The sequence below is a fragment of the Scleropages formosus genome, chromosome 21, assembly GCF_900964775.1.
Source record: "Scleropages formosus chromosome 21, fSclFor1.1, whole genome shotgun sequence".
Lineage (NCBI taxonomy): Eukaryota > Metazoa > Chordata > Actinopteri > Osteoglossiformes > Osteoglossidae > Scleropages > Scleropages formosus.
In genome coordinates this window covers 11,177,709-11,189,873 of record NC_041826.1, presented here as the reverse complement: position 1 = coordinate 11,189,873, position 12,165 = coordinate 11,177,709, and the positions used below count along the sequence as shown (strand labels likewise).

The following is a 12,165-nucleotide window of genomic DNA, read 5'->3' as shown; positions in this document are numbered from 1 at the left end:
GCCTGGGTTTCACACACTGCTGCGCAGCTCTGTGGCTCTGCAACCCGCTTTGGCCAAAGTCAAAAACCAAAAAAGAGAAAAAAATGGCCCATAAAAAATAAAGAAAACCTGCAGAAAATTGCAACAAGCCAAAAGGTTCACTGTTATCCTCTTGGGCGTGCTCATCTGTTCGTATTCTTCACCACAATAAGGCAGGTTGAGGGGCTGTTGTGGCCACATGGGTGGGACAGAGGCAAAGAACAGCAAGTTCTCCTTGCTAAATAAAGGCCTTTACTGGCATCTACATTTATCTGACACTTTTCTAACAAAACACAGGACTGATGGGGGAAAAAGACTCCAAAATCAGTGAAACATACGTAGTAATGTACAATGCCACAACCAATACCACAATCTATAGTTTCATAGTACATTTACATTTATTCATTTAGCAGACTCTTTTGTCCAAAGTGACGTACATCTCAGCAAAAGTACAATTTATGCATTAGATTAAGAGAAGGAGACATAGCTGCAGACATAGTACAACTAGAAATCCTAGAATTAAATAATTAAAGGACGCAAGCCTTTTGGCTGAAATACTACAGTGCAAAGGAGAAAATTGTCAGATGTCAGAGATGGAAAATGCTACAATGGTACAGAAGTGCCAAATTTTCTGTTAAAGTTCTTCACCCACCACTAGAAAAATAAGGAGTTTGAAAAAGCTTAAATTAAATCATCCAAAATAATGGTATTTTATTCAGTCAGACCATCAGTGTAGAAGAAACCATAAATGTATTTTAGCATCTAAAGAACTCACCAGAGGGCAGGAGAACACTGTAGATGGAAGAGGGAATTCAGTCAGTGAGCACTCATGAAGTCCACCATCAATTGCAATGAAAAAATGACACCAGAAGATGGACCTTCTTCCATCACAGGGCCACATCAATTAGAAACTGGAGAACAAACAGCACTGTCATCCAAAGTGCACTGGACAGCTGGATTTCAGAAACTGCATTTGTGCTGGATTTGTGCTCCGTCTTATGAAAACAGAAGACCAGCTCATAAAACCAGGGGTCTTTGTTAACATAATAAACTCTACAGTTCATTAAGAACAATGTAGCTTAAGAAGAGGGATAATGTAATGGAGTCATGAGGCCGTAAACAATAGAGTGGTGATCTGGGGATTAACTGACACAATATGGCAACTCCTTCAGTCCAGTTTCCTCCCCTTGTCCTGGAGAAGATCATGGTGGTCTGAGGATGAGCAGGCAGTCCAGACATTCCTTTCCTCAGTAATGGTCTCCAGCTTCTCCTGGGGATCCTTAGGTGTTCCAAAGCTAGCTAGAACATGCAATCTCTCCAGTACATCTTGGGTTTACCCTGGGGTCTCCTTCAAACCTTCCACTCCCTTCTTCCATTTCTCATGAATCAGACCCCAGCATACTTGAACTCCTCAACTAGGGGCAGTTGTTCCCACCTCAGCTGCTCAGAGCCTGCTTCCACTGTCAGGGTCCAGTCTGTCTAGGTCCATGCAACCCATGCCTATCACTTGATTGGCATTGAACCCAACGAAGCCCACAGGGTGGACTGTGGTGGCATTTGGGCTGAATCATACCAAGTTATGAGTGTTATTCACCAGTGAGAGCCTGGTGGCTGAGTATCACTCTCAGGCTTAGCTCAAGGGGCTGGTCCAATAGGTATGGGACCTGCTCAGACCTCAAGATGTACTGAACTTTGGACCTCTACAGCCTTCCCGGTTTTGGAAGCTTAGGACCAATATAGACCCCTTCCAGGTCCAGATCTACTACATTCAGGATCTCCTAAGACCTCCTTGTCAGGGCGAACAGAGGACACGGAGGAGGATGGACCCAAGTGCAGGATCGTTTATTCAAAACCGAAGGACTAGGCTGGTTCTCCTGGTTGGGGATGGATGAGTGGTCATTCAATTGGCAAACGAGACTGGAGTGAGGATCCAATGTTGGAGTCGAAGGATGAAGCAAGCAGTCGTAACCAGAGAGACATGAAGCTGGGCTAGGGAGCAAAGAGGAGCAGGACATAGGGTGAGGTAGGCTAGAGCACACAGTGGGGACAGTTGTCTCAAGTGAGATTCCATAGCTGAGAAGTGGTGGAGTGGTGCTCTTTATACCTGGCTGCTCTGATCACAGCCAGGTACTTCCGACTGAGGTGCAGGTGTGGCTGTGACACTCCTCTCATTCCAAACTGACATGCTCTACTCAAGAAGGACTAAGGAGCACCTGAGATCGACCTCCGAGAACCACAGAGCAATGAAGAGCAACAAACTTGTCTAAAAGGTCGAGCCTCTTGTCTTTTTTCCAACGCGGACTAAAGATAAGCAACGCTTAACTTTTAATGTATTACAACAAAAGCACTAATTCTGATGAATATTATTGTGCAGTTCTGATGTTTTGCTGATCCCAGTAAATCCACATTGCATTATGCTTGTGTGTGTGTGTGTGTGTGTGTGTGTGTGAGGTCAATTAACCTAAAGCTGACAGTTGTCGTCTCTGTATAAGAGCTCCCTCGGTTATTGACCGTCTTTTTCTATCTGAGTCTTTTCTCCAAGACACCTTACCGTGTCAGATAAGCAACTTTACAATGATTTACCAGTTTGTACTGTTGGGTATTCCTACTGTATCATTTCAGGGTAATTACCTCGCTGAAGGGTACTATACAAGGTAATGGATCCAGAGCTGGGACCTTTACACTGTAAGGCACTAACTATGACGCTACCAGTGGACGTTTAGGAGGTCTTCTAACCCACTTCATGCAGTCTGGGTCTAAGAGCTCTCGAACCCTTTTGCATGTGTGGGCCTGCGATTGAAACGCTAATGGAGATGGTGCTGCTCTCACCTGCAGAACAGCTAGTTCGTTATTTCTGGTTGTCTTCCATTGAGCAAACAGCTTGTTACATTTCTAATCCCAAAATTTGATTTGTTAAATTATGCTTTTGTTACATCACACAAAAGTCTGTCAGATAAATGTTCGCAGGGAGACACCAGCTGATGCAATCGCTCTCACATGTTGCATTACTTATCGATACTGGCTGACTGCATCTCTAGTGTTGTGGCTTGTATTATATAATTAGAATTGTTTTAAATGCATACTGTATATTTACTATCTAACAATATTTTAAAATACGTATTACATACTAAAGCACATGTTTAATATAGGAGCTAAATCGCTGCGGAAACTTTATTTTCTCAACAGACTGATGAAACTGCATTTATAGCAACCTCCAGCTGGACTTCTGGAAACACCACACTTTTACACGCCTTTTAAAAGCAGCTGTAAATTCTGCTGTAATCAGTAAACGCAGTCAGTTTTACTTTCTAAGCATGAGTGCCTTTTTAGGCATTATAACTATTTGTTTGAGTCTCTTCCGATACTGATGGAATAGTTGCGAAACGGCAGTTTCTTCCAGTTCTTCAGTCAGTCTACCCATGAAATGAAACTCAGATGAAAGAAGCAGAACCGCATAGACAAAGGCCATTCTACATGCACACCCTGTACTATATGGAAAGACGTCATATGCAACAGAGAGAGAGACTATAACGAGGCGATTGTTGGCGTGTGGCTGCATTCGTACCGGTGAACGACACCATGGAGATGAGCGAGAGAAACAGGGCCCCAGACAACAGCTACGAAGGAGTTCCACAGGATAATCAGGAGAATGAATACCAGACTTTGCATTTCTCCGAACGGGTGAAGAATCGCGCTGCGGAGGGTAAGTTCCTACGATCCAGTGCGACCCGCTGCACAGAGAATCCATCTTTTGCAGTCCAGGAGGGGACCCTGCCTCTTTATTTAGGCTTTGTTCCACTATTCAATTACCCCAGTATTGGACCCTTGGCATAATTGGTTCATTTGGTGAAGGAAACAAACGAACTGTACTTAAGAGTCACACATCTACAACTATGTCTCTCTTTCTCCTAATGTAATGTACACATTGTATTTTCTATGAGATGCACGCCGCTTCGGAGAAAAGTGTCTGCTAAATGAATAAATGTAAATGTAAACAATTCTTAATTTTTATTTTTAACTGTTTCATTCATTTCAGTTTTAGGCCACCGCTATTCCCAAAAGAAGTTCATTTTGCTGCTTCTCCCCATCAATGCTTTGCTACTGACCATCATTCTGGTGTTGGTGGCACTGAACTGTAAGGAACCGTCCGTATGACACTGTTAATTTTCATATTTTTTCCGTATTTAGTTCTACAGATGAATTCCTCAGACTTGGCCAGCTTCTAGGGTTCAGTGCTAGTACTCCCTTAATATGTACTCCTTAAAAAATTAATATACTAACAACATTGTATACATGAAATTAAGATAGTTTTGATAAAAGAAGGTCTATGTACATAAGATAGTATACCGTGTAGAGTGTGCAGTACATGCTTTAAATTTACTTGTGGGGAAGAGTAAAGTATGTAATGCTGATATATGTTCAAGGTCACTTATTATTATGAGCACAAGCAGAAAACAATGCAACAGTGCTGGTTGGTGTTGCATTTACTTTGTTTAAATCATACACAGAATAAAAAAGCACACAAACTAGGAGCTAGAATGAACCACTTCTTTGCTCACAGAAACCACCAAAAGGAAACCACATCCCTGACCAACTGTGCCAGAGTGTCTCTTATGAAAGACAAATGACATGTCAGATGGCTTTGCAAGCTATAAATGTTCATGTTTGCCACAACTGACGTGAGAAAAAGCAAAATTTGCAGAGAGAAGCGCCACCGCTGTTGAGTCCTTAGTACGTTCACTCAGCAATGTAACAGACATGGAATTCAGCAACATTTCATAAAGTGTCTAGATGACGTGGTACCCAATGTACAGTAAATGCAGACATAACCTCTGGGGGAGAAGTTTGCAATGCTGATGTTCGTGTATTTAAGCATTTTTATTGTGAGTTTGTTGGCGGCTGATCCTCCCAGATAGCCAGTTCAGTCGGATGGAGCCGAGAACTGACCATATGACGGATGCAGATCCAGGTGAGCTTCCTCTAAATGTCCAATTGAGCAGAAAACTCTCGGTGCAATAGTGCTGTTTGCTCTTCTAGTTTCTTTGTTTAGCGGACATTAAAAAGACCGCAAAAGCAGAATGACTCGGTTGCGAATGGAAGTACTCACGAGAAACCATATCTTGAATGACATGGACACGAATGTCGATGTTTCTCACCTCAAATGATGTGGTCACAACAGCCTCGCTCGAGAGCGGGTTTGACTGTGAACGGACCCTGAGCCGAGATGGACACTAATAATTCACCTAAACTCACGATCACAGTCTAATACAAGTTAATAGTTCCTTTTGTTACGGACTGATTTTTGGCATGGTTTGTGACATATCAGTATAGAATATTGCATCTATTTAGGAAAATAATTCATTCTGAAATTTCAAAGTGTCTTTTCACATCTTTAGTGATAAAAATGTGTTTTCAAAAAAGAGATTTTCTTTAATCAAGTGAAACACAAACGGAGGGCGGTCGGTTTAAAACCTCGGACCATTCCTGTTACAATATTTATTTCAGCTGGCATCTACAGCTCATGATTAATTTCAATGAATTCTTGTTTGTGAGAGTTTAGGTGAGGCTCCCTTTTGTTATCTGGCTGAATTTCTGCCGTCTCTTCGTCCACTGTGCAGAAGCAGAAGAAGTCTGGCATCTCCATGATGATGAGTTCTATCTCATCTGGCGCAACCGAGGAACCTGTGAAGATGCAGAAGCATTCTGCTCTGAAAGAGGTGCTCATCTGGCCACTGTGGACGACAGCAATGAGGTACCATCAACCACTTACACATGAAGACTTTACAGTCCCTGGCTCATTGCGCTCTTCATGTCATGTGATACTGCAGAAAGACCTTACAGTAACACCATTTCCTCAAAGTACATATTGATTTTACAGTGTTAGATTATGTGAATGAGGGAAGAGGTCCAGTAAACAATCAAAACTTTTATTAGTATTATTATTAATGTTATTTACTTCACTAACAGCATATTCTGAAGAAACTTACAGTGTTAAGATTGTGTTCCAAGGTATCTGGATTTTTTTGCCCAATTGAGGCACTTTTTTTTGCTCTAAGGTGAGACTAATAGCTGCTGTATTACCCACTGCCCTACTACGTTACCCTGTGTGCTGCAGCTACGACAAGGTCAACCGAGGATGAAACTTGACACAGGATTAAATTAATTAAAATTAGAAACAGTGAGTGGGGGGTGTGGTGGCACAGCGGCTTTAGCCAGGTCCCACTCTCTAGTAGGTCTGGGGTTGGAGTCCCGCTTGGGCTGCCTTGTGACAGACTGGCATCTCATCCTGGGTGTGCCCCCTCCCCCTCCAACCCTGCATCCTGTGTTGCCGGGTCAGGCTCCGGTTCGCAGCAACCCTGCTCGGGAGAAGTGGATTCAGACTGTGTGTGTGTATAAACAGAGACAAGAACCAACAAATCACAGGCAATAGTGCAAAGATGTTAGAGACACACCAGGGTTAAGAGCAGAGAGATATTAATAAGAAGAAAGCAAGTGGTTGCATCGACAACAGTAAGGAGAAGTGAGGTAGTCAGGAGAGCAGCCATACAAAGAGCTCCATCTCTGTGGAACACTGTGCACTAGCTGAGCAGCAGCATTTTCAGTGAGCTGGAGAACATGGGTGGCCTCATACAGAAGGACCCGTGAGAGCAGAGAGAACTGGGACCTGGGCTAACACATAACTGGGAGGCCTGGTCAGTGACAAAGGGCAGTTGCTCAGTGTCTTGTCAAGGTTCTCCAGCACAGAAGGTGAGAGAGGAGAAATTTTTACTCGGTGGTCTGTAGAAGGATTTGCGTAAGGTCAATGTACTATGTCTGATTTTAAGAGAGTCAGTCAGATGGGAGTATGGTGGCGCAGCGGGTAGCGGTGCTGCATCACAGTGCCTGGGCTGTCTGGATGTAGATTAAAATTCAGCTCGGTCAGTGTGGCAGTTGCATGGTCTGCTGGTGACTGTGTGGGTTTCCTCTCACGCTCCAAAAACATGTAGTTCAGGTGAATTGCGCGCACACACACACTCGTTGTCTGAAACCGCTTGTCCCAAGCGCGGTCGCGGCAAACTGAAGCCTAACCCGGCAACAGAGGGCGTAAGGCCAGAGAGGGTGGGGACACACCCAGGACGGGACGCCAGTCCGTCGCAAGGCACCCCAAGCGGGACTCGAACCCCAGACCCACTGGAGAGCAGGACCCGGTCCAACCCACTGCGCCACCTCTGTTCACATATAAGTATCATTATTTTCAAAAAAAAAACAAAATTATTTGAGCAAAAGTTAAAAAAAAAAAAGACCAGGTCTAAAAATTATTGAAATACTGAAGTTGCTTTGATTCAAGTGAAGCTGTATTATGGACCACTGTTTTGACAGGGCAGTTGGAGGCATCATGTTTGGAGCAGCTACCTTTGGCCCCCAAAGATTGTTGGTTCAATCCCCGCTTCTGGCTCTAATGCCCTTGAGCAAGATGCTTGCCCTGCAATTGCTCTAGTACCTTTGCTTGGCTGTGTACCTGGGCACCTAGTTGAGGCCCAGCAATAGCCTTTCATCCTGTCTATGGTGTGCTCCCCCCCTTCAGCCTTGCACCCAATGTCTTCAGGATAGGCTCTGGCTCACCGTGACCCAGCTTGGGACAAGCAATTATTAAAATTGGTTTGTTGTTATGTTATGGATCACTAGCAATGTTCACAGCTACAATATACAGTTTTAACTAATTTTTCAACAAATTAAATCTGCTCTGCACATGAAATTAGATACTGTCAATTAGACTAATCAAATACAGTAAACACCACTCCACAGTCTAATAGATATTATTAACCGTGATGTAGCTGACCTCACTGTTCAAGATGGCTTTGAATTTTAGATTTTTAAAGTAAGTTTTTTCCAAAGATTACAATTTACCACTTTACACAGCAGCCTAACTTCAGTGGAGCAATTCAGGGTTAGAACCTTGATCAGGGGTGTTACAGTAGGATTGGGAATACAAACTTGTGTCGGTGATGACAAGGTGACAACCTTAATCCTTACAGTCCCTGCTGCCCCAAATAAAGTTATATATCTCATTTTCCATTCAGCTGATGCCGTTACCAAAAGTGATTTAGAAGAATTCACCAATTTAAGCAGCAGGATATTAATAGTGTACCATATATGAACTGTTGATATAGCTCCCTTGTTGACTTTTAGAGAAAATTTTGATGGCTGAGAAAAGCTGATGAGAGTTTTGTTTAAAATTCAGCAGTGAAAATAATTTTATTGCAGATCGTCTAGCAGAACAGAAGGAAGAGAAGAGAGTGGTGTTTTCTGAAAACATTTCTTCTTTCACACATATTTCTTCAGCTTTTACAATACAAGGAACTTGGTTTTCTGAATTTCGCTTCTGTAATTTTTTTGCTGACGCAATTCTGTTGAAAACAGACTGAAAGGTATTTGTCTTTTTTTAGGAATGGATGCGGTCGCAGGCCAGAGGAGAGGCGCTATGGGTGAAGAGAACGGCGCACGCTTCCGGTTCCGGTGCCACTGCAATATCTGTAAGATCATCCGAATGCGCACCGCATGCTCAGCTGGCTCCGAGTGAACACCTCTGCTCCAGTTTGTTATAGTTATGAACAGCTTGTTCTCTCTGGCCATTTTTATTTCATTTACATTTATTCAATTAGCAGATGATTTCCTCTAAAGTGATGTACAGAGAGGTGCAGTGGCGCAGTGGGTTGGACCACAGTCCTGCTCTCCGGTGGGTCTGGGGTTCGAGTCCCGCTTGGGGTTCCTTGCGGCGGACTGGCGTCCTGTCCTAGGTGTGTCCCCTCTCCCTCCTGAGTTGCCCGGTTAGGCTCCGGTTCTCTGCAACCCCTTATGGGACAAGCAGTTCTGAAAATGTGTGTGTGATGTACAGAGATGATCATGTGGTATTTAGCTGTTACCTTTTTCCAAGGTGTCTCATAATGTGTGATACTCTACAGTACAATATCTAATGTCTTTTATGCATCTGTACAGTACAGCAGGAGAACAAAATACACACACACACACACACACACAGGACAATTTCGAGTCACCAACCAACCTGAAATACACAAACATGCAAACTGCACACAGACTGATCAAGGGCTGAACATATCCCAAGCCACATCATCCTGACTTTGAGAGACATCAGTACTATGTGCTGTGCCAGTATTGCCCCCTGGGGACGTTAAGAGTTCATTAGGAACATTTCATACACACCTTACTTGTAAAACAGTTGTACTATAATAAAATAATACTGCGTAATAATACCATATAATAACGTAACTCTATTTCTTCTCTGAAGGACATCGAATTTGATTACAATGACAATCTCCACAATGACAGCCTGGTAAGTGTGTTTTTCCTGTGATGTGAGGAACGGTACAGAACTGCCACAGCACAGTCAGGGAAAATTATGCCAGATAATGGAAAAATAATTGTGCAAGAGCATTTCCAACATTGTCTGCGCAAACTTGTACACCACAGAGTAACCATACACTACATTCAATTCCGCCTCACTTGCACAAAGTGTGACTTTCACATTTTTTCGGACATGCTTTGAATAAATTTTATTCTACCAATGTTCTGTTCTGTAAATGAAAAATTGGGTATCAAAAGCTAAGAGCCGTTATATCGAAATCTCAGATAAAGAGAATTCGTAAACCAAGGGATACCTGTGCGGTGTTATCCTCGACCAGGAAACACAGAACACTGAACAAGAGAGCACATTTCACCGACAAATTAAAGGTGACAATAAACGGAAAGCAAAGACAAAACAAACAATGAAGGTAGTTTCCTATTGAACTATTAAGGAATAATCTATTTGGCAACCGAGGAAGGGAATACAAAACAGAACAAAACTCTCAGCTTAAGGAAGTTGGAAAAAAAAAAAACTTGTGGTTGATCCAAGTACCAACAGCTGCTCACCCCTCCTGAGTGCTCTAGTGTGTTACAGTGGGGTGTGCAGAGCATCTATAGCTAAGAAGTGCTGAAAAAATAAGAACAAATATACATTAAAAATATTGTCCGATTAACATTAAATATAAGAAAATAACAGGGACGTGGTGGCGCAGTGGGTTTGGCCGGGTCCAGCTCTCTGATGGGTCTGGGGTTCGAGTCCCGTTTGGGGTGCCTTGCGATGGACTGGCGTCCTGTCCTGGGTGTGTCCCCTCCCCTCCAGCCCTGTGCCCTGTGTTGCTGGGTTAGGCTCTAGTTTGCTGTGACCCCACTTGGAACAAGTGGTTTCAGTCAATGTATGTATGTATAGGAAAATAGTTTGCTGTACATATGCCAAAAGAACATGTATTCTAATAGGGGTGTAGGTTGGTATATGGTTTACTAATTACATATGAAACCATGGAAGAAGAAAAGAGCTACAGGTGAGAACAATAAAGCCCTCCATTGTTAGCAGGGACCTAGTTCTGTCCAAACTAAACTGACACCCTTTAACATTCATGAGCGCAGAATTTCACTGGCAATGAGAATCCAGAAAACCATTTCATGCTAGACAATCTCAAGGATGAATGAAAGAAATAAGTTAAGGGGAACCAGTTTGGTACACAGTATGGAACAGCATGGTATAGTATGACTGGGAAAGCAGCAACCTGTTGAAGTGACATGAGATTTTGTGGCGACCAAGCACACAGTGTCAAGTCAGTGGCTTAAAAATGCGACTTTTAGCTGAGGATCCTCATTCTCCGAAGACAAGCAGACTGAGAGCTTTGTGGTGAAAATGTAGCTGTGGTAACACTGGTCATGAGGTTTTATTTAAGGTGTGATTCTTTCTGCCTTCTGTTCCTCTCAGGACCAAGAGGACTGCGAGTGTGAGCTCTTCCCTGACCATTACACCAGTGACAACTGTAAAGACCTTCACAATTGGGCATGTCAAAGTACCAAGATCCACTGAGACATTTCTATCACAGGATTTTTAACTAAACACTTGACCACAGCAGGGTAGCCCTGGTCTGAAGCCTATTCTGGACACACAGGGTGTCAGGTAGGGTACACCCTGGACAGGCACAGGGCAATCACACACACCCTCACTCACTCACACAGTAACACATTAAGGGCAGTTTAGAGTGACCAGAACATTTGAAGCAGATGTGTCTGCACCCTGGAGGAAACCAGAGCACCCGTAGAATACCTGACCAAACATGGGAACAGTATGCAAACTCCACAAAGAGAATGGATTCAAAACCACATTCAATTGCACAGCCAAGGTGTGCCTCCAATCCGCAGATTAAGTTGAAATTTTGCCAGCTGATACAGAAAACAATATCCACATATTTATTCCAAGTCAAAATTTATAAAAGATGCTGTACAGGTGCTTGACTGAGAAACAAAAGACCCTCAAAGGTCATTATAGAACTCATAGTTTTAGGGTACCGCCAGCTTGGATCACAATTTGTAGGTTTCACTTAAATCCATAAACCACGACTTAATTTATGCATTGCAAGGTAACGGCAGCAGTAGTGCGAGTGGGGCTTGAACCAACAGCTGTCAGGTCACAAATGACCACGTGTCCATCCTAGCTAAGTGTGTTTACCTTTAGCCCTTGTCTTTTACTTTCAATCTGTTCATATTTTCTCAGTGTGCTGTGTGCGTCTGTATACTGTCGGGACCCAGTACTGTTCAGTTATTAATAAAAATTATTTTTTAACTATTTTCTAAAATAAGCTAATTAGTTATTTTTTCATTTATGGGATACTTTTATGCAATGTGATGTGCAATGCTAGGTCTGTATACCATGCTACTTACATATACAGCAGCTGCATCATTTTTACCATGTCAATTCAGGGTAAATAACTTGACCTAGGGTAGTACAGCAGCAGGCTCAGGACCATTGTCAGCATGGAGATTGATGTAACCAATATGCCACCTGCTGCTACAACAACAGATTGATGCCAGTAGCCTTTCTTGACTGGGAGGCTGAAACCAGGAATTTCTGGGACTCAGATTAAGTTGTCATGGAGTAGAAAGAAGAAAGAACTGGAAGACAAGTGTAATTTAGTCCAAATCTTCAGCTATGCCTCTGCTCGCAAAACCGACCCCACGTGTCTGAATAAACTGTTTGTAATTTCAACCGAGCGCCTTTTTCCTTGTTTAACTTTAAGGGGCACTAACTGGTACACAGCATCCAGCCTGGAAACACAGCCGACACGCCTG

At 43.0% G+C, this 12,165-nt stretch overlaps 1 protein-coding gene across 1 annotated transcript; it reads left to right on the top strand.

Moving 5' to 3' along the window:
- The first annotated feature begins 3,409 nt into the window (after positions 1 to 3,409).
- Positions 3,410 to 12,048, top strand: LOC108918660 (uncharacterized). Its single transcript, XM_018726136.2, has 7 exons — positions 3,410 to 3,721; positions 4,055 to 4,153; positions 4,931 to 4,987; positions 5,637 to 5,770; positions 8,445 to 8,531; positions 9,305 to 9,349; positions 10,805 to 12,048. Exons 1-7 carry the CDS (start codon positions 3,598 to 3,600, stop codon positions 10,904 to 10,906), a joined length of 648 nt encoding a protein of 215 aa, XP_018581652.1. The 5' UTR covers positions 3,410 to 3,597; the 3' UTR covers positions 10,907 to 12,048.
- Positions 12,049 to 12,165: the final 117 nt, after the last annotated feature.